Consider the following 23,153-nt stretch of genomic DNA (forward strand, 5'->3'; position numbering starts at 1 on the left):
CGGCGTTCCGGATGTCAGTGCCTCATAACCTCACATTTGCATTGTTTTTATCGCAGGAGTTTTGACGCGGCTGAGTAAGTGCGGAAAACGGGTGAAAAATGCTGCCGGAGAACATAGATCAGCAAGTTGCGACGCTGGAGAAACAAGAATTGGAAGTATGTGCATCAATTTTGGATGTTGCCTTGGGATTTCGTGTGATAATTATGGATTTTTTGTAGGCCCCCAATGGAGTGGCTTCGCTGCAGCTGTACACCGAGCTTTTTGCTGCTTATCTGTACAAAAATGAGCTGTAAGAGTCCTTTCCTTATCCCGTATTGTTCACTGCAATGCCACTGATAATTGTTTTTCTGTGCAGGAGCCAAGCGAGGTTTCTCTGGAAGCGAATCCCGCAGAATATCAAAGGTGGAAACGCGGAGCTGGAGCGATTGTTCACAGTTTTGCAGTGTTTGTGGTCAAACAAAAATGTTGAATTCTACAAAGCCATCACATACGATTGGTCAAAGGCAATAGCCAAGCTCATGGCAGAGTTGAAAGAGAAGGTACAGATGGAGACGATAAATCTCATCGGACGAGCGTATAGTTCAATCTTCGAGAATGTATTCGCGGACATGACTAATCACAGTCCGGAAGTTGTCACGGAAACATGCAAGAGTCTCAACTGGGAGATCATAGAAGGCCCCTTTCCGCGCCTCATCATACCCAAGAAGCCGCCAGTGGAGAAGCTGGTCTTCACCAGCTGTGAAGATCAGTTGCAAAAGCTCACGGACTTTGTCTCTTTCCTGGAAAACTAATTGAAGAAGCTGGAGAATCGTTGCGAGAATACATAAGACATTATTCACAAAAGTGTAAGTCTTTTCATTTTCTTTTATTCTCTGTTCGCATTAATAAGAAACACAAAGAACTGTCTTCACGTTTTGTTAATCACGTTCCCAAAAATGTGCCTAAACCCCAGTAAAGCGTCCAAATTCTTATACGTAATTAAAATAAAAGAGACCGAGCATTCGAAAGAATTAGAAAAATATTCGCAATACAAATACAACCCAAATTTCGAGGGGCTTTGCAGCAGGGAAAAGAAAATGATCATTGATTCGTTCGCCTCGAAATTATGGCATCACGGTGAGGATTTATCGTGGTCGCGCTCGTCTCAGGGGCTCATTGTCGCTCTGGCGGTTCCGCGAAGGCACAAATGATCATAATAATGGGGCGACGAGGCAGCCCGAGTGCGCACCGTGGGGAAACCATCAATTTGCGCTGAGTTGCGCCAAGAGCGGGAGGACGCGCGTGTAATTCCTCACATCCACACAAATTTGTCTTGCTCCCTCTCCCGCTGCCGCCGACTTCCGAGGCGCTGTGGTGGTGTGGGGAGTCGCAGTGTCAGTCGGGGGCCCACACCACGGGTTCTCCGCATCTCGTGCCGGAGAGAGTCTTTGGAACGGATTCACCCACGCCTTTCCCTGGGGGAGGACTTCTCGCTAAATTTATATGCCAAGTGTGAAACTCTGGCACGATTTTCACTGCAGCATTCACAAATTTTTTCTTCCTCACATTTTCCGGTGAAAAGGCGCAGTTTTTTCTGCTGCAAATTGCTTTAAACAGCTTCGATTCAGGGTGTATTTTTACCAATTTTATCACGATCGTGTCTCAGTTGTTTATCGACTAATTTTGACCTTCACTTCAAAAGATATTCCATTCTTGATGCTTTTTAAAAATTAGTTAAAATTTGACTCAGAATAAAGCACAAATATAGAATAAAACTGCAATTGAACTCAATTTTCAATGGATAATAAGAATTCTTATAGCAAAATTCTCAAACTTAATCTGCCACAATTCAAATTGTTCAACTGAGAACAAGTGCCTTATCACAAAACAGTGATTTTCATTCTTAGGGCAATTAATTTTGGCTGATTAATGGCTTGGGCAAGCCCTTTAAATTAGTTTTGACATCAAAATATGCAAATTACACGCTCTTACACATTTATTCTGGAGAGCATCGCAACCGCGAGATCTTAGAGGTGAATGCGCATCTGCTATAAATTTGCGAAAAGGATCGCTCAATTACGCCGCTCATGACAGAGGACGTGTTTGAGATGTTCAGGGTAATAATGGCGATTGAGTTATGCACTTGCAAATTGAAGAGACACAAGTAGAAGAGAAAAAAAATATAGGGATGAAAAGAAGATTTTGGAGGTCCAGATTTTTGTGATAGAATTGCATTGTAATTATACTATCATTCGTGGAGGTCAAGAATCTCTCTCTTGCGCATTCAGAATTGCGGTGCTGCTGCTCTTTTTGCTAATGAGTTTATTATCATGTAATTGGTCAGGAATAAAAATGCAGTCGCGCAGCAAAAAAGGGTATGTCAGAATGTTAACAAGGCAAAAAGTGAGTCTGAAGTACTTGATGGGCCCTGATATATAGCTATCGCTATCATTCTCACTCCGTGGATCGCTGCAATTTTCGCTTCCTCGAGTGTGGTGTGAAATTTTGGCGTTTTTGCGAAATGCTGTCAGGCTTGCGATGCAAAACTGTGTGGCTGGAAGCTGCACATCTCGGGAATTCGCGTGTTCCGCGGCGGCATGGCTCAAAAAGATTGCCATTCTTGGGCGAGATGGGGGCCAAATTGGTGGCCATCGCTAATGATATTGGATGGGCCGAAATGCAATTGGCGAGGAGGCCAATTTGGAGACGCGCGGTGTCGTCGTGGGCTCGAACCGCCCGCTCGAGAAGGCTTGTTAGTGAGCGGCATCGCCAGAGAACACGCCGCACACCCAATAATTAGGCTGAGATGCTGTGCCGAGGCTCATCCATTACGGTCCATTAGGGCCTTTGATTGCTATTTAATAATTCAGCGGCTGGCAGAAGGATATCAAGTGGCGGGGTGTTTCGTGTCTTTTTCAATATACTTAACTTGCGCGAGGCGGTTTGCATGGATTAGTTTCTGTCGTGGAGCTCACTTCCACAGAACATGACCAATTACCTGATTCCAGATTCACTGGCCAGAGTAAAGAATTTCACAGGTTCAGTGGATAGATTGTAGATTCACTTGGCGGATCGAGTGAAATTCATTAGTTATTTGCAAAATACATAGAAAGAAATCCTAGAATTTTGTAAAATGATTTTTTCCGTGTCACATTGTGGAAATTATTCTCTGTTTTACAAATATCGTGCAAAAAATTCTTCTTACCTCTGGATAAATAAAAAGAATGCGAATGGACTGATAATACCACTAATTTAGTCAATGAAAGTGAGAGCGATCTTCGGGATGCTTCTGTTCCAATTGAGAAAAAAAATATTGAAAAAGAGTGAAGTGATTTCCCTTTTACAGACTTTTATTCTCATTTTCCCTAATATGCACCCTGCAATTCACTTTTCGACCGAGATGTGCCTCAAGTGCCGGGCGAGTGGAGCAATTCATAACGAGGATCGTTTACATGAAATTACATCGAAAATTGTCGATGAACCTCATAATCGGGCGACATTGACTGTGATTGACAAAATTGGCAAATTTGTACACTAAGTAGCCCCATAATAATGATGGCAAACGATGTGATCGCCTCCGGTGTAATTCTTCACTCGCGAGATGCTCATTTGCACAAGTTTTCACTTCTTTTTTGGGCCGACCATCCATGGCACTCGGGAAGTGGTGAGAAAAACAGAGGATGGAAAGAAGTGTGAGATAAGATTTAATTATTCAGGCGATACGTCTTCGAATAATTAATCAAATCACATCAAGTTCAATTTGGGCAAAGTGGCAGCTCAGAAGTTGGCTGCTATACATGCAATCTGGGGGGACTTTTTCATGGTGTGGAGGCAATTCCGAGAGGGTGTCACTATGGACTCCGACAAATACGCTATTTCGCCCACCCCTTGACGCCTCATTGCTATCCATTACTCCCCATGGAAACGCAGGAGACTCCCGGAGGGTTAACCAGCTGTCTTCGAGTTTCTATTTCTTCATTAGTTAATTCGTCTGACCCCAAATTGTTCGCTTTGAGCACTAGAATTGACACTTACAACTACCAAAACTCCCCAGAAAATGTATGTATAATCATTTTTCAGCGCATCTTGTGACCCTTGAATAAATATGCAAAGGATTCACTCTGATCACTGTTGAGGGCTGTAATCTCTTCGCGCAAAAGGGAGAGAAACCCCCGGTCGCATATTTTATGTGTGTTCTTTTTTTCTGTTTGGGAATTACCGCAGATGGAAATGTGTTCCAGTCCATCACGTTCAAATCAGAGAGTGCGAGAGAGAGACGGGAGCGAGAGAAATAAAAAAGGAATTATCCATCCGTCCACCTTTGTCGTGTTCGTTGTCGTCAATTCCACCCCCGCATCGGACGAAATTGAGGGAGAAATTCTTCGTCTTGCCCCGTCGTCAATGGGTTGCCGTCGATATTGAGTGGAGCGGTGTGTGAACGTGAGAGACGACGACACGTTCACGATGCGCATAAAGCACGCCCAAACCCCAATGGAAGCCCGTTGGGGCCAACGAGTTCGCCTGCTAGAGGGAATTTGCTGGATTCGAGGCACACGAAGTGTGTTGTTAGTCGAGCACACGATCCAGTTTCCCATCCGAGGGGTGATAAACTATACATTATCCGCCCTGTGATAAGTCGGCATTGATAAGCTTAGGCTTCGGTTTATATCATGGGGAAAATTTCTCTTCTTGACCTACGGAAAAAATACAATATTAGTATATAAATTTTTTAGGATGACCTAGTAATATCAAAAACTTCCTTTTGGTTTAAAACGAGGTTGAAAATAACCATAAATTATTATTTTTGTTTTTTTTTTATCTTTACTCAAATGATTTTATTCATAACACAGATACATTGGACAGTTTTTTCGCAGCTTCCAGTTCTCCACGTGCGCAAGACGCGAATTCTAGGAGAGCCAAAAAAAAGCTCCAGACCCTTTAAATCATGTCTGAAATGTCTCAGTTAGGAAACTAATGAAGAGTGACAGTTTGTGGCAGAAATTCGCCCCTCGACTGCCGGCACACACGCTTCCCATCCCCAAGGACACACCCAACTTTCTCTCGAGCTGCCTCTGGGGCCCCACAGGGTTTGTGCAATTTGTGTCTCGACACTCCTACGGCCTCGCCCCCTCCCCGGCCCGGCTTCTGACCAAATTGTCAGCAGCAAGGGAGGTCATCCTCGTCTCCGACGGCTCCGCTCCCGGAGTGGCATGTCGAGGATGTTTTATGGATGTGTGGCCGTATTATACGCTGTAGACACTCTTCATACACCCGAAATGCTGCCATATCGCAAGGGGAGCGTGGGCGGGCGGCCGAGTGCTTTGCGCCAGATGAAAAAGGGACGAAAGGTCCTGAACCCGTCTGAAGGGTCAGATTAAAAATCCACCACGAGGGACAAATCGGGATGCCTTTGTCGCACGCAGAGCGGAGAGAGGCGTGCTGAAGCTATTACGGCCTCGGGGGAAAAATGTACTGGCAAAATAATTAAAAGTTTATCAAAATCGAACAATCAGCTTTGACGGAGGGGTGAATAAATTTAACTCCATTGGCAAATGAATTGTAGAGAGATGCTGAGAAGTTTTCAGGAGGAGCACAAATTGGGGTTGGGTGGAAATTTGTCATCAGAATAAGGGATTTTCGTGTGTGCGATTGAGGAGAATTTTCATAATTAAAACATAAATTCAAATTCAAACAGAGAGAGGTCAATGGAATTCATAGAAGATGCTGCTTTGTGGGATAAAGGATTTAATTTTCTAGCGAAATGACGATGAATGCAATACAAGGAGAGATTGGAGAGTATTAATTTTATTTAATGATCCTAATCTGTTGAATTTCTTTATCTCCCAACTCCTGTGATGATTTGCTGAATGGAAATTGCAATCTGATCAATTATGTATACACTCGGCGAATCACTGAGAGCAGTACAATTGTGCTTAAAGTCGATAGGAGTGTCCAATTCACCCAGGAAGTGGCAACAATTGCAATCAACCGCCCACAATCCTGAGATGCTTCTGCGGGCTACAGGAGCATGCGGAGGGACCGGGAAAGTCACCCGAAAGATCAATTCCCGACTCTCGGGGGTGAAATCTCGGGATCCCATCAATCGGACGTGCGGAGTGGGTGCCAGGGAATTCCACCAGGAGCACTCGGCATGTCTTTCCAGTGGCACGGAGCGCACGAAGGAGTGGCACAGCGCTTGCAGGTGGGTTGAGGCGGTGGTCGTCATTCGTTGACTTATTCAAGCGTCGTTCTTGTCGTTCTCTGCACAATTTGTCCCACACCCTCGCGCTCAGGCGTCGCTTTTTGCCGCCACCCCATCTCGGTGGTGCTTCTCGCTTTCGCTCCCGTAACCCATGATGATTGTCGTCTGCGCGCAGAGTGTGAGGTATCCAACTGCGAAAGTTTGCTCCCATTTTTCTTGCCGCTCCTGGGAAACTGTTATGCACTATAAATTTGGATTCGGTGCTTCAGCATCTCCACTTGGGTTTCGGCTTCGCCTGTGGAAATTGCAGGTGAGCGAAATATCTCAGTGATATGCATTTGAAAGCACTTCTCTAGGATTTCGAAACCAAATTCATGACTAGAGATATTTCTTAAAGTGGCTAAAGTGTACATTACATGGGAAAAAAGCCACTGAACAGTTTTTCCACAGACAAAGAGATGCACAGTCATAGAATAATTGCTATTAGATGCTTAGTAATTAGAAGAAATTATATTTACTTCACTTTTTGGATTCCAATTATAACTAAAAATCACGCAAATATCTTTTTAATAGGAGGTCAACTGTTAAAGTATTAAGATTTATTGTCGGAAATGAGGTATTACCACATTATAGCAGGAAGCAGAAGTTCTTCAATTAAAAAGGGTGCGCTAATTACAATCCGCAACTTCCGAAACTCAAATTGAGACACCAAATTGCGAGTTTTTCGTGAGGTCACCACTCTGTGAGTCGAGTGAGGAAGTGTTCCTTTGCGAGGGTGATTAATAAATTCTGGCACTAATATTACGCGACATCTTCCTGAATCGTCGTCTTTTGCGCCTTTTTGTGTTCCTTCGCCTCTTTCACTGGACTTTCTCACAAGTCAAAATTGTTGGAGAAATTTATTAATACCCAAGTGAATTAGCTCAAAATGAGTGTGAAGAGTGTATATTTTTCCCCACCCGAACACATAACAGTACGAATTTATATACTCTAGCCAGTGCAATGACTATAAATTGCCACTCCTGTGGCACTTCGAGGGTTGCAAAAAAAAAGAAACATAACCGGATAGAGCAATTTTCATTCTCACTCGCCACCCTCACGATGTTGTCTCTGTGAATACAGCGAGATATGACTGCCAGAGAAAGAGTGGCAAAGAACCTTCCTGGAAAAGTCGCACATCCCGAAATAACATAAAAACTTATGATGGACATGTGTATTTCAATACAATTAAATACGATCGGAATATAGATTTTTGGTTTGGTGAGCTTAGAATGCTGGAAACAGGCCTTTGTTTTGCAAAATTGTCTCTTTGAGATCGATTTCTATAGCTGTATGAGCACCTCGTGGACTGTCTCTTGGCTGCAATTCTCTTCGATAGCTAATTCTTTTGTGAAAATTCCCGAGCTTTGTGTCCTTTGGGAGTGTGGAAAATGGATGGGGTGGCACGTCTGAAGGGGTTTTTGTGTGCACTCTCGAAGCGTGTTGTTGTCACTGAAGCCGTTCCATGGAAGGACGTGCCATACGAAAATAGATCCATCCGGGGTGGGCAAAAAAGGCGACAAAGGGAGAAGGATTGGCTCTGCCACAGAGTGTGACTCCGGGGCGCCCAGGAAGACGCTCTTGCCGCTCTCAGTGCCGAGACGAATGGCCCTCGCCGAGAGGGGACGATAAATCGATTGCCGGGAGACCGGAGTGACCGGGGTGAAATGGGGGTGGACAGTGGGTGGCGACGAGGGCATTCGTCCTCTGTGGGATCTGCTGCTGGCTCCGCTTTTTTTCTGCCACTCGTGCGGCCTCACCAGTGCGGAGAAGTGGCGTCTCGCTGTATGAGCAAACATTTTTTAATGCAAAATTCCGTCCAAGTGGGCGGCACATCCGCCCACTTCACGGCACGAGGGACGAGGCGGTTTGAGTGGCAATAGCGCTGCTCGCAAAACTTCCTCATCCAGTGCCCACACCACGGCTGCCAGCTGGTGGAAAGCCCTCTGGCAGCATATTCGTCGCCTCTGTGCAGAGCTCCACTTGCTCCTCTCTCTGGCACGGTACAATTTTAATTTATGGCGAACAATCACCGCACGAAAAAACGTCCGAGAAATTCTAATTTCTCTGCATGCTGAGTTGTGAGCACCACAAACTCACAGACTGAGAAGGCAGCGAGTTGAATTCAATTCTGAGCCACAGGAAGGTTTTGTCATTTGTAATAAGATACAGGATTCCATGCAGGCTTTCTTAGTTAAAGTTAAGGCACTGTCACAGCATTAAATAAGGCATAGTGATAATTTTAGTCTAAAATTTTTATTTTGCCTAAGGATTAAATTTTAAGAATATTTATTAATGTTTTTTGTACAGAGTGAGTTCTGAATTCGGCATTTTAATCAATTTGTAATTTCTGTAACTCATTTTACCTGATAACTGATGAACAGATTTCCAAAAGTTCAGTTTCTCTTTTTTCCTAATTCCGAATTTGGTTTTTTCTTTTAGCAATATACATCACTATCTCAAGACGAATGAGACAAAGCTAGAATGAAAATACAAGCGTATAGTTTTCTAGTCTTAAATGAAAATAGTTTACGATCTCTTTCATTTAAGGCGATGGAACTGCATGAATTTTGGATGCAAGAGTGGTTAAGAATACCATTTATCTCAGCATAATTTGAGAGACACGAAGTGATTTTGGTGAAATGAGTTCAATGCAACTCCTCTAAAAATCCACGAGACTGAACTTAATGGTATAAACGTTTCGACGGGTTTCAAATGAATATTCTTTCACTTTGTTTGCAAAGAATGTCGAAGATGTCTCTCAATTTCAGTTTGTTTCGTTTCTAATTTTCTCGATATATCAAAATCCACCTCAGGTGAGGGAATGAAGGTTGAAGTAGTTCTGTCGTTGTCCGTGGAACGAGGATAGGCGAAAAGAAGGCGGAAAAAGTCACATTAATGGAAACCTCTGGTGTGAATAGACTTTGTAGGGCACTCTCGAGAACGTCGTTGTCGTCATTGGGGTTTTCCGTGCATGTGGCACCATAAACAAGCCCCACTATTCAGAGCTCAACGACGACACTATATATCGTCGCATTTATACATATGCGGTGGGCGGTTGAAACTCACCCACACTCGCTGTGCTTTACAATGGGAATGTGCGGTGGTATGTTCGACTCCATGACCCAGGCATATCTGGCACACTCATCCCAGAGCTATAGCATGTGCAAAAAGTATAGTTTGGAGAGCGAGTTCTATTCCCGACTACACGAAAGCTCTTACGAAATCTCTGCGCTGTCACAGAGTGGATAAAAATGATGTCTGAGTGGAAAATTTCTTTGCACTGAGTGAAAAATACTGATTTGTACAGTATGATCAGTTAAAATAATCTGCGAGAAGCGCCGCATGGCGGATAATCAGCTCTGATTGTGAGGGATGATGCTCTCGCCGTGTGAGGGATAGAAGCACAAAGCCCGTCACGTTACGCCAAATCACCTCCCTCGAATTGTGGAAAAGCTTCAGTGGCTCCAACCCACACACAATCCCCCGCTGATAGCGTGTACATATGGCGCAACACAGAAGCACACTTGTGCCCTGCCTCTGACTGCGAAACTTGGTCGAGTGGAATGCTGTGGGGGTGGATTTGCGGCGAGTGGTGCTGTTGATGTTGCTCCCAGAAAAGCTCCCACACCCGCAGCCACTCAATCGACACGTTCATCGCATGGCTGCCGGCATCCGCTCCGACTTAACTACACTGTCACGAATCCTTCCCCCAAAGCGCCTCCCAAGATAGAGTCTTCCACTCCTCCGTCGCGTGGGATTTGCCCGAGAAAAGGCATCGTGAGTGCCTCGAATGGAAATGCTTGTGGTATTATGATTAAATTTTTATTCCTCCCCATTCGTCAGTCTCCCTTCGCAGTCTGGGCTAGGCTTTTTGCTTCACGCGTTGGCCTAGCAAATTTTCCAATCACAAAAGCAATATCGATATTGCGAAAAAGCTAGAAACCTTTCAATGCTGACTTTTCTTATGCTTGCAAATTGGAGCTTTTTGTGTGAATTGGGGAAAAACATCATCAGTTTATTCCGTTTTTTCGCAATAACTTGAACTAAAATTTAACATCTTTGCTACTCCGATTATTGCAATTAATTATGACCAATAATAATGGTCTTTCAGGGTGTTTATAAAATGCATTTTTCTGATGGATTCCGTTGTATAAAAATAGCCGGTGCTGAGGATTGCTTCCGGTGTTTCTCTGCCCTTATAATTTTCTATTGAGAATGCATTTTGCGGAGTAAAATGTGTGAGATTGCAGTGGAGTTGAGTCCTGGATTTCAAAGGTATGGAAATTCAAATCATGCTGAAGTAGCGCAGGGTGAGGTCTTTCATTAGGCACTCCTGTCATCTCCGCTGCGAATCCCGTGGGGAAATCGAAAGCTCTATTTGCATTGCGTTTGGGGCCCACTCCAAACCTGAAGAGCGCTCCACGCGCTGCGAAACGTGGGGGTGCGAGCGAGGGACGACTGCGGTGACACCAACTCGTGCCGTGTAATCTTCCACCCCAGCGGATCCATTCACCCCGCCGGTGTGGCCACGAATTGAACGCCGCGGGGGTGGAAAATTGCCGGCGCCACCCGTGAATTGGGGGCGTTTGATGTCATGTCAGATTGCCGCTTACATATCTTGGATATGCGGATGTGTACTTCGACCGAAGGGTAAATAACAAGCTGGAGTGTCTACAGCTCTGTATTGATTGATTTTGATTTCGGAGCGAGAAACAAATACATATCTTGTGTCGTGTCTTGCATACTCTCGCCTTCCAATAATACGCAGATGTGGGATGTTTCACGAGATCATGGCTCTAAGCTTTAAAGCTTTAATATCAGATTGAAAACAATTCAAGCCCGCACTGCCAATCATGGTGTTTTTTCGCTCATAAACTGATGATGTAGCCAACATTGGAAAACAATCCTTTCCACTCCCAGGAAAATCAATATTCCATGGCTATGTGATGCCATGTCCACCACGAGCGGTAGTGATATAACTCAGCTTCAGATTTTCACACATCATAAATGAGTTATTGCCATAGATATATATTGGCAAGCCAGAGAGACGGAGAGAGAGAGAGCACAAAAATCCCCAGAATCTCCAACTCTTGACCATTGTTCATTGCCGTTCGGCTTCGAGGCAATGCTAGCAGCAATAACACGCTCCACAAGGATTCACCTCAAACCAGTAGTGTGGCAAGTGGAGGCACATCTCGGAACACAATGTTGGGCACAATCTGAACCCACATCACGAAACGGGATAATACAAATTCAACGACATTTTGCCACCCACATGACCACACACCGTGACCTCCTGCTCAGGCTCTCTCGCCCGCCCCTGCTCTGGATCGAGACTGTTGTAGTCGGGCATCATCCTAGGTAATTCACTTGGCTTTGCCGAAGTCATGCTTTACTCTTTGGGCACCTGAAGATCAGAATCAAAGGTTAGATTTATGTACTGAAAATCTAATTCGAAACCGATTAAAATGAAGATTGGAAGAGAAGAAAAAATTCAACTTTGTCACACACTTCAGTATTCTTCAGTTTTTTGTTCGTTCTCAACGCTTTCAACAAGTTCATAAACGACCTTAAACGAATTGCTATTACAATACCTGTAACTCAAAATTATTCTCCAAAATTCCACAGTTGATTTGTTAGGTTAATGGCGTGCTTTCATCAAGTCTAATCAATTCTGCTATTATGGCGCTTGTCTCTTTGAGGCAATTCATTTAATTTCTATGCCTCTGTCGTGCTGTTCGAGCTCTCAAAATAAGCCCCTCTATTGGGAGCTCGTTATCAATGGCACCACCCCACGTGAAGCAATGTTTATCCCCCGGTGCTCCATATATGCAAAATAATAATTAATGTGCTCCAAATGGTGTGATCAATTCATTCGCTTCGGCCGCTCTTCAGCCATGCGGCAAAATTGGGAATATTCATGTGAGGCGGGGTGCCTAAAAACCCCAAATAAAATTCTATTGTCTGGGCAAACTGCGCACCCCGAGCAGAGGTGGTTTTTGCGAGTATTGCCAATGATTTTAGGGGGTTAAACTCTGCATTTTCATAACACAAGATTGCATCAATCTAGTGTTTCTCAGGAAAGATGGTATATTTCTGGGAGGACACTTTTTGTGGCTATTTTAATTAGGTAAATAAATTCCATAATATGGCTATTCAATCGATAAAACCAACATGAGCTCAACTTATCGTCCTCACTTGCGTTACTGAATTTCGTGTATTGTAAGCATCATGAACCCCTCGGTGGCAGTGTTAAATGCATTGAGTGGGTGCGTCGAGGTGGAATTTGACACCCCAACAATTTTTAGCGCTGTGTGTACATTGTGCTGTGATATTTTTAAACACTGCACACTGACCACAATCCATCGGAAATGTTTTTGCACCCCTCCCACTGAGAAACAACCCCAATTCACTCGCGGGCCGGCAGTTCACGTGTTCGAGGCCTTTTCCTCGCTGCCACAGTGCAATTAGGTCGATAAACAACCAACCCCAAACCCTTGGGAAATCACTCAGACGACAGTGCCAGCGTGATTTATACAAATTTCCTCGGAGGTGCCAAACTAAAGGATAACCTGAGCCATTTCAATTTGGTGGCTGGCTGCTTTATTGATCATCGCACGAAAGCCGCAAATAAATCTTCTCTGGAACTGTTAGAGAATTCTATGATATGTATTTTACCACTTTTCGTTCATTTTCAATGTGGATTTTATTATTAGAAGGACTGAAAACTTCTCAAAGTCAACCAAAAATGCAGGATTTATTTGTTGGATATTCTTAGAGAGTCTATTGAAGCTTCTGAAACACGCCAAAGTGAAAATGGTTATTATTATAAACTTTCTGATATATTTCTTCTTCTCTATATCTAAGTATCGCGAAGATTTTCTCCCCTTAAGGCAATTTCTCCATAAATACACACGCTTATGCTGAGAACAAACAATCAAATTGTCTGTGTCCACGGAAAATCCATCTCGTTTGTGGATAAGTGGGGGTATTTACGTGTGCAGCAGTTAATGGTCTCGGAGACACCCTCTATTTCGTCTGCATAGAAGTCAATCGGGGGTGGAATTATTGATTTTGCTCGGCAGTCTGACAGTGGCTTCAATTTGCTCAAGGGGAGAAAAATCCACGCTCATGGCGAACCCCCCAGAGAGAATATTCTCAATTTATCACCGCTGCGAGGCCAGGGACGTGATATATGGACCAATTGTTGAATCCGCGGATTAGTGGAGTGCTCTTTGTTCCACCAGAAGCTCTGCGCGAGACGCGGCGGATGTCGCGCGACGTGATGAAGTTTCCAAAGCGACAAACACCGAAATGCTTTCCCGCCCCATTCCGCCTCCCTGTGATGCCTGAGTTGGCTGCACAATGCCAAGGATCACCCGCGGGCACCGAAACTGGGGGTGCCGAGCTCAAATACGGCATCAAACTGTTTCCGTTCTGTCGAGAGCTGGATCGCGGTTGGGAAAACGCCGCTGGCATTTTCCAATTAATGCTGAAAATCTATCAGATGCAGTTTTGGGCTTATTGAAAATTCCTTCCATCGCGTGAATCAAAACTCACGCTGGGTATTTTATTTCAAATATGAATAGGATTGTCACTCATTTCTGCAGTTTAATTATACTTGGCCATAAATGTTGCATTGACTAATCTCTTTGGCAAAACCATTCGGCCATTATTTTCAACTATTGGTGAGCAAATAATTCATTCTGCGGTAAATCATTTATTTACAGTGGCGAGGAAATTATTTTGATTAGTCTCTATCGAGGAATAATGGATATTAAATTGAGAATTTTATTGAGTTTTTATGCGAAATATTGTATAATAATTGCTAAAGAGATGCAGAAGATTTTTGTTCGAGACCTTTTTTTTTTACATCGGAAGTGAAATTTATGTTTGTTCGAAGCTGAACAAACGAATGGTGAAGACCATCTAAAACCTACAATGTAATCTCAACAAATTTAGTGTCAATTTCTCTGGAGAATAAGGTGCTGCCCAAAATGCTTTTTCACAGTGATAAGGACACCTGCTTTGGAGCCCACCCTTGACGTAACAACCACATAAATCACTTGAGCTCACTTTCATTCGCCACATTTAGAAGAATTCGGCGAATTTTTCTCACTGTCAGAGAATTACTTCCGCAATTCTCCCAAGAATTCACCCCTCGTTTGCTAAGCCGGAAAAGTCTGACTAGAAGGTGTCGGTGTAAAATACTCCTGACCCTGAATGTTTCTTTCCTTCGCATTCCTTGGAGATTGATCGAAATGTGATTATGACTGATGATCTTTGGCTATGTCCTGATGCTCATTTATTCAACGGCAGGTAGCCATTTTAAGTGCCTTTTCGTTGCTGTGCAAACGAAATTAATTCTTGCTACAGGTCGCAGGCGAAACCATGGGATTTATCCACCCACGCTTCAACTTCTCGTGCTGCCAAAATCTGTTGTGGCGTGGGCGCAGCCACCCTCTGGCATCGCACATGGAGCGTCTATTTGAATAGAGATGAGCAGCTCCATAAACGGCGGTGGCGCCTCGAAGCCATGAATTATAATTCTCAGACAGTCGGAATTCGAGCGCGCGATTTATGGCACACTGAGGCACTTGGCGTGTGTACATTCGCCACCCACCAGGTCACCCACTCACCTCCGAGTCTCGTAATTGCTGGCGCTGCTGAATTACGCCCATTAGCGAGCTCACGAAGCGTCGCGGTGTATTTCACGCCATTTTTCTACTCCGCGCTCGCAGACTTTCGAGGCGGTTTGATGGTCCCTAAAAGCGGTGTTGATGGCCTTTTTATTGCATAGTTTGCCTCGCAATGCACTCCTTAGGGGATTCCTTCGCTAATCCTCAGAGTCGTCTTGTGGCTCCCGCGGGAGACCCAGAAACTGGAGTATCAGCGCCCGAAAGACGCGAGTGGGGAAGGGTCATAAAAATTTACAATACGATTTGGAATTTCAGCTATATAGACTTTCTCCTGGGATTCAGAAGTAAACTTAAGGGTTGAAACTCAATTTGAAGCCAGACTGGAATGAAAGTCCTTCGACTTAGCCTACAAATTGTATTGTACAATTGTCCAAAACTCAGTTTCTGAGACTGTGCAAACGATTTGGACTAAGACTTTGGAAATACATTCCAACAATTGTATGAAAAGTGTAATAGAAGCTGTAGTTTACGTGTTTGGCCTGGCTTTTCTGACAGACGCGACGCTGACTTTTGCGACGTGTAGAAAAATCGGGCACCGTGGCGGAAAATCCATGCGAAGATTGGGTGCCTCGAGTGCTCCGTGTTGAACTTGTGGGCACGCGGTGGAGGGAATTTCGCCACCCTCGAGTTCCGTATAATTTCCAGCACAGAACGAGCGTCGTCTGCAAAGTGGAGAGCGAGTCATGCAATATTCACGGCAAAGTGCTTTCCCCGCAGGGACGGTCTCGGGGGGCGGGAACGGGCGGGCTCCCCACATGACGGCATCTCTCTGTCGTCGCGTGGGGCGCTCGAGGGTGGGGCCGGAAAGAATCAGCACGGAATTGTGCGAGCGTGTGGAGAAAATCCTCCGCAGCGTTGGAGCGCACAACAAGGGTGAAAATGCACCATGAGATTCGCACGAAGATCTGAGAAAATTTCCCTAATGAATACACCCGAGCTCGGCTCAAGTGCGTCGCCCATTCTCACCCACACACGATCCGCAATGGGTGGAGTTAAGCACATGTGAAATTTGTGGTTAGACATTCAACACTTTCGCATCACTAATTTCGCAATTGGCGCACACTTTCGCTCTGAAAGCCACCCTGACGCCTCGCACTAAAAGCACATTCATTTCATTCACGTTCTCACACACAACAGCATCCCGTAATGCTGCCGAACTGTTCGGCCAACTTCCACTGGTGCAGACTTCATGAAAATTGAGCATGTGAAAATCACCATGGCGAGAAAAAGTGACTCTGCGGAGAATATTTATGCGAGAAGGACGTGGTGTGGGGCAGAGCTTTATTGCTTATCTTCTGGAAGCGCGCGGTAATTTTTCACAACTTCCCGCCCGGCATCTGGCGACCCGGAAAGGAGGTCAGGAAACGACAAAGGGACAATTTTGCAATTTGCAGCTGAAAGTTTTCTCGCCCACTAGTCAATTCCATGGAGTTGGAAGAAAGAGAGTGAGAGGAAAGGAATTGGGTTGCAGGATGGAAAAGCAGTGTATAATTCCTAAAGATTGGTCAAATTTTTCAAATATACTGCTTCAATCACTTAAGCTATGCTGTAGGTAAAACCCTTCTCTTACACATAAACCTACTCACATTCTTTGTGTAATCCATTTTCGCCTTTCATTATGTTATTTTGGTATATGCTTTGAATGGAGTGGTTTAGAAAAGCTAGAGTCCCACCGATGATTATCCTGTACGTAAAATGCTAATGCATCCGTGGCAGGACCTTAACTAATATCCTGTCTGACTGCGAAGTGGGTAATTCTCGTAAGCCGATTACTGCTAGGTGTGCTCCCCGGGGCACCTAAGCGAAATTTGCCTTGTTTATTCTATGGGTGTGTTGTTCTTGGGCTAAGAAGACTGAAGGCTACGTCTGTGGAGTGAGGGCGTGTCTCTGCGGTTAATACACGTGGCTCGAAGAAATGAAAATGGGGACATTTTGTCACCAATTGTCTCCACTGCGTCTTTGTGCTGCGTTCCCGGGCGAGTGCCTAAGACACCAAAAAGAGATTTATTACTCTCATTCCCCATTTGACATTCACGAAGACCGAAAGAGGCGACAAATGACATCATTATCCACCTTCTTGACTTCCATCTATATCCGAAATTTCGTCCAGCAAAGCTCGATAGATGAGACTCCCTTTTCACATGATTAAATGGATTAGTCAAAATTCCATTTAAAGACAGAGACAGATCCATTAATGAGAGCTCAATTCGATTACTTCGCCTCAATTTCACCGCAGAATAAGCCGTGCCAATGGAAATTCGTACGTGTGCCTTTTCCTGCCATCCGAGGAAATGTTCGTTGTGAAAAGCGTCGTTTGCGCTGCGGATTTTCAATCCTGATGGTCCAAAATGGAATTCTGCCCGTGAAGCACTACAAGTGGAGTGAAAGTGCCTTTAAGAATTCATGTGGCGAATGATTTTGGCAGCACCACCAAGGAACGATGGCCAAAAAAACGCTTAAAACATTATAGAACGTAAGGCGAGAAAACATTGAGCATGCTTTCAGAAATAGCCTGCGAGGCGTCATTTTCAGCGGTCAAATAAATTTCACGCTACAGCATTTATGCTAATGCAGACCCAATATTTCTACGTCATTTGCTAATTTGAGCATCCTTTGTCTTTCCACCTTTTTCGGGTGCGTCTCGTGTGCCATATTAGAGCGCAAATGTCAGATTTACACTGATATTTCCATAGAAGGCCACACGGATCGTCTGAAAGGGGAGATTAGTCACCGAAGTGTGGTCCGGCCAAATGAACGCCACTGGGGAGCTCCTTGTGACGAGGGTAATCTCGGTTCGCTCGGACAGTCGTTGACGTCGTTGCCGTCAGGCTGTAGCCACACGAGAAGGCAACTTCTGCCCACCCAGAGTGGCCACGATGGGCGATTTGTGCCACAATACTTGGCGCATTGTCCTCCAGCTCGCACTCATCCCATCTCAAGCCCTGGGATTCGAGCATGGCAGCACAAGTACATCATGAGTGGTGCGACTTCTATCGTTTCCACAGGATTTTCCCACCCATTTTCCCAACAGTGTTTGCCAAAAGTGGATTCTCATGCGAGAAATAGGGCCCCATAAGCTGATTGTGCAAAGATGTTCTCCCTCCAGACTGCCAGAAGATGGAATTTTCGTCAATATTTTCATCTTGAACTGAGCATGACTTTTACGACTGAAAAGTGGTTGAACGTGGGAAAAACAGAAGCGATTGAGCCTTGCAAAATAACTTTTATAACTTGATACGCATTGGATAAGATCGAAAAACAAAACTATTTTATTTTTCTTTTATCTAGAATCATCAAGTTTTTATCATGTCACACGCGAAGGGTTCCAATTATTTAATTGTTGTGTTTTATAGGAGCCAGCAAACGAAGTTCCCCTTGTCGATGTGAATGAATTATTTCTCAAAGGACACCGCTCGTGTCATAGTTGATGTTGATGAAGAAATTTCCATTCATAATTGTCCTTCTCGAAAAATTAAAATGCCTCCAAAGTTTACTCACTTCTGGTTTGAGGCTCCGAAGTAAGACAAGAGGCGTATTCAGCGGGAAAGAAAGTTTTCTCTGACGCCATGAAACGTGCTTCATCCCTTGAGCTGGTATTTTACGTAAAATTCTTATACTGAAGTTTTATCTCAGAGTCTCTTATCCAGAAAACTTTCTTCCCAAAAGGTTGATAGAGGTCGGTGTGCACAAACAAAAGATGCGGTGGTTGGACAGATGGGAGGGTCATCAATGAGGATTTAGGGGGAATTTTCAATTTCTCATGAGTGTGGGCGGTTGGAAAAATCCGTGCCAGCAAGGCGACACTCCGAGCGATTAGGTGTCGGAGTGAAATTTCTCATTAGAGAGCCACTTCCATCGACCGGGATGCGACCGCTGTGCCCCGAAGCACCTCGCACGTAGTGGAAATCACAGGCAGGGCCGGGAAATCCCTCAGCCCCTCGGGACGACGTGCACATAAATCTCACTTGTGGGATGTGCTTCTCTGTCCCTCAACAGCAGCATCGTGGAAGGGTCACACGAGATGCCCAAACACGGGACAGTTCCAGAAGCCATTTCTATCCTCTGAGTTTGTTGCTTATCGCCAGAGCTAGCATGGACATAGATTGAGATTTATGTCGTTACCACGAGTTTGAAGAGTCAGAATTTTCTCCCAAAAATAGTAAAATAATGTGTTGAAGTCTGCAGAGTTCCTCCTTAAAAACTCTGCATCCTATCTGCAATTGCGCTGATTCATCAACTCTGTTATTACGACGAAGTCCCCATGAACGAGGAGTGTGACGAGAGGAACTGAGAATAGCCCCAGGGGAGGATGACAACATCATACCCTCCCACTCCTCCCCAAATCGTCCCACTCTACGTTCAAAAAGGTCAGGAGCGTGTGTTTTGTGTAGTACATGAGCATCACCACTAGAATTTCATCCACTTACCATTGGAACACCCTTGGGGTCGGCGCCCCAACCCCACCGACCGTATTTATGTCGAAGTCATTCCTATACGGCAGCGTCTTGCTCAAAAATTCTCCAACGTCCAGAATTCTCTCTCTCCGACGAGCGAGAAAATCCAGAGTGAATCTGGAACAAGAAACTGCCCTGGCTGCAATGCCAAGAGATGTCTGCTTAGTGGGACGGAATTATTAATTGGGAAGGTCGCTGTGAGTGGGCGGAAAAAGCTGGAATCCTGCCATGGGAGCGATGCTAAATGATGGAATCGCAATCCTTCTGTACGGAGCATCTTCATTAATTTTCCATCATATTTGTCGACAATCGAATTCCCGTCCTGTGCGGCCCCGGGGAGCGTCACTGTTTGCTCTGTGCACGTTCCACTGATATCCTTCATCAGTATTCGTCCCTCCGTGCCATTCACATCCACTGACATGGACAAGTGGTCCCCATGTGTACACACGGGGCGCCCACAAGCCCGAGCGCTGGCACTGCAGCTCCGGGAGGCTGGCGGGAGAAAGGGACATTAAGCTCATCAAAGCACATCAGCGTCGGATGCCAACCTCCAAATGGTCACTCCGAGAGAGCTTCCAGGCGTCCTGTCTTTTCACTCTGCACATTCAAATCATCCATCCATGTACTCGCTCCATTCGGCAGGATGAGCACACCGAATGGCTTCACGCTTGCCTAACTCTGTGGCACAATTGAGGGGTTGCTGGGAGAGCCTATGGGAGGGTGGAGAGACAATTTTCCACACTCTCCTCACTCTGCACACTCCATTTTTATCACCAAATTCGGCAACAAAAAGTTCAAGGCTTGAGATAAAGGATTTATAGGGGCTTTTGCAAATTTTCATAATTTTTATGAGCACATTTCGAGGTCAAAAATAAAATTTAGAGATTCACGCTTTAATGTGTTTCTGAGCAGCCTTTACAGTTCTGCAATTGCTGTTCATCTCGGGGCGTCAGAGAATGATTGAGTGTGTGACAACACGATAGTCATGTCTCTCTCATTCCCAATTGACTGGGCGTTCTCTCGTTAATCCCACCACCCACATTTCCACTCCATCTTCATGAGCCCTGGAGACTCTCGGAAAAACTGGAAGCTATTGAATGCCTCCGATTTTCGGGGGTCATTCACAAAGAATGCCTTCAATGCGGTTGGACACTCTTTGAGAGACAATCCTGCCAAGTATGTGACGCATAATACACTTGTATTTATTTATACAGGAAAGGTTCATACTTAACGCATTTATATTATGCAGGACGAATAAAGAGGATTACTTTAAGAATAATAGATTGTAGACACTCTCAGAACACTGTCATAGAAATGCTACATATTTGTGATTTTCGCCTCTCAGTCGCGTGATTTATTTGCATTTATGGCGTTGGAAGATCAAAATGTAAACACAACATTAGTCCAATTGCCGCGCGCTTTCACTGGACCATTTACAGTGGGTTAGATTCGGTGCATCCGAGCACCGGAAGCTGCTGAATGGGCTATGATATATGACCTCGTTGCGAAGTGAGTTCCACCCCGCCACGACACCACAATTCAGTCACACTGCGACTACCCAACAGTCATCATGGCAGGGCAGAGCAGAGGGCGAGGGTGGCGAGTTAACTCTCATGTTATTAATGGCACTCGAGCGGTTGCACGGGCCACCAAATTAATTTGTCGGGCGTAAATGAAGCACATCGCTTTCCCGCAGAATTTCTCTATCCCTCAAAGGCTTAGGCAAGGTGGGGAATTCGTGGGGTCTTTCCGATTTTGACGTGTTTGGCAATTTTCACCCTCCAATTCTGCATTACTCGGACTTGCGGGGAAATTAATTGATAAAAAGGGTTCATTTAAGGAACAGCTTCTAAAGCCCACAAAATTGTTTGAGATTAAAAAATACTGATGAAAGGTAATGACAAAATATATGTAGGAAAATTCCACGCTGCTGACTTTGCTTCTTCGCTATCTGAAAGGGGTGGTGAAAGTCTGTAAATATTCATTTCGCGGACAGGTCACTTGGAAAGAGTCTCTTTGTACACGAAGACGGAGTCCTTCTTCCGCACTCCTTAGCAATGAAGTGTAAAATTGAATAAGAAAAAAGGGAGGTAAACCGACCACTTACTCTTTCCCAAAGTATCTTCAAAGAAGGACTTTTTTTTGCGGTGAAAGAGCGAGCCTAGAGGGAAAAATTCGGGGGCTAATTACTTTGCAATTCCTCTTATTTTGCATTACTTTGGAAGCGAACAGAGAACAATAGTTTTGAAATTACCCACATCGACCACGCTTCCATACATAATTCATCTCATTCTGAATTGAAGGCCTCTGAGGCGAAATCCCACAACAAAGTGTGGGTAAATAACCCCCAAGCACGACTCAAGGAACCTCAGATCTGTCGACGTGGGCAAGAAAGTTTGGTACGGCACGCAAACGGAGCTACTTTGGGGCGGACGCTGTGCTGAGGAGGGAAAAAGTGATGCCGGATGGTGCAAAAAGGGTATAGAAAGAGGGGTTAAAAGCACACTCGAAAATACTTTCCGGAAAAACCATTGGCGGGCCATTTACAAATTGATTTCTCTTGAAATAATTGGCACTGAGCAAAAACTACTAATATTGCCAGCGATGAAGACCCATTAAGGACGTTCTCTCATCCTTTGTCAACAGCATAACTGCCGAGCAAGAAATCCGATTCCGCAAATGAGAGGAAATCTCCCCATATTTGATGGAGCGTGAGAGAGTTTGGGTGGCTGAAATGTTGTCTCCTTATTGAATGATGCTGGGAGCCAAAGGGCAGAAAATCTCGATGTTTTTCCCTCCGCCGGAATTATTCAATAATTTCAGAGAGGCTTTGCCCTTCATGCCATGCCACGTGTCACAACAATTGCTGAACCTCATCGGCCAGCTCGTCTCTGTTTGGAGAGGTTGATAAGTCACATGTGGGAGGGATTATCTTACAATGCCACTGTCGAGCGAATGCAAACAAGCGGATTTCAAAAAAGCATTCCACGTGGTTTTGGGGTCGTTTGAAAAATAAGGCATTCGATAATGCTGAAATTCCTGAAATTAGAAACAAAATAAAGTAAATTTGTAGTAATGGTGAAAATCAATGACCAATTCAAGTCAGAATAGAAATGAAAATAACAAAACTATGCATTTTCTTGTTTAAAATTTTCATTTACTCAAGTGTTATGCTATTGGTTTTTAACTGATGCTTTCACAAAAATGAAGAAATTCTCTCAGAGTTTGGAGACGATCCAAATAAACTTAGGTTTCGCTTCAAATCGAGTTCAATGCGAAAGTCCAGTTCCCTATAAGCTGAGCTAGACATGTGCTTATGACGCATTTTTTCCTGGGATCAAGCATTAAATTTGTATGAGTGCCGTGTGTATCAGTATAAATCATGCCCTGGAACCTTGCCACCCACTTTGCCTTGACTCTCTGCGGCACACGACGGCCGGGGTGCTCGTGAAGCCATTTGCCACATGACAGCGCCGGAGAGGTCGCTTGAAGGGAGGGTGTGACGACGGAAAATCAGGGTTGGTGACATGGCAAGACGATGCGAGACTTTTCATCACCATCTCGGGAGATTCGAGTGGATCCGAGTCTTGAGAGTGGGTGGAAGGGCAAATAAGTTTAGTGCTCACTTTTCTGGCACATGAACTTCTCCGTTCCAGAAGACAGAAGCCCATTTAGCAGAGGATTCTCCCACGACTGTTCTCAATTGCTCCTCAATCTCCCCGAGTAACGAGTGCGCCTTGTCGAGAAGCACTCGAATGCCAACTCGAGTTCCGCGGC

General features: G+C 44.7%; 1 protein-coding gene across 1 annotated transcript; it reads left to right on the top strand.

The window, feature by feature from the left end:
- Positions 1-32: 32 nt before the first annotated feature.
- On the top strand, positions 33-993 carry LOC132262086 (COP9 signalosome complex subunit 8). The gene is made up of 3 exons (XM_059761224.1): positions 33-155; positions 219-289; positions 356-993. Exons 1-3 carry the CDS (start codon positions 99-101, stop codon positions 789-791), a joined length of 564 nt encoding a protein of 187 aa, XP_059617207.1. The 5' UTR covers positions 33-98; the 3' UTR covers positions 792-993.
- Positions 994-23,153: the final 22,160 nt, after the last annotated feature.

The sequence above is a fragment of the Phlebotomus argentipes genome, unplaced genomic scaffold (assembly GCF_947086385.1).
Source record: "Phlebotomus argentipes unplaced genomic scaffold, Phlebotomus argentipes genome assembly contig_15, whole genome shotgun sequence".
Classification (NCBI taxonomy): domain Eukaryota; kingdom Metazoa; phylum Arthropoda; class Insecta; order Diptera; family Psychodidae; genus Phlebotomus; species Phlebotomus argentipes.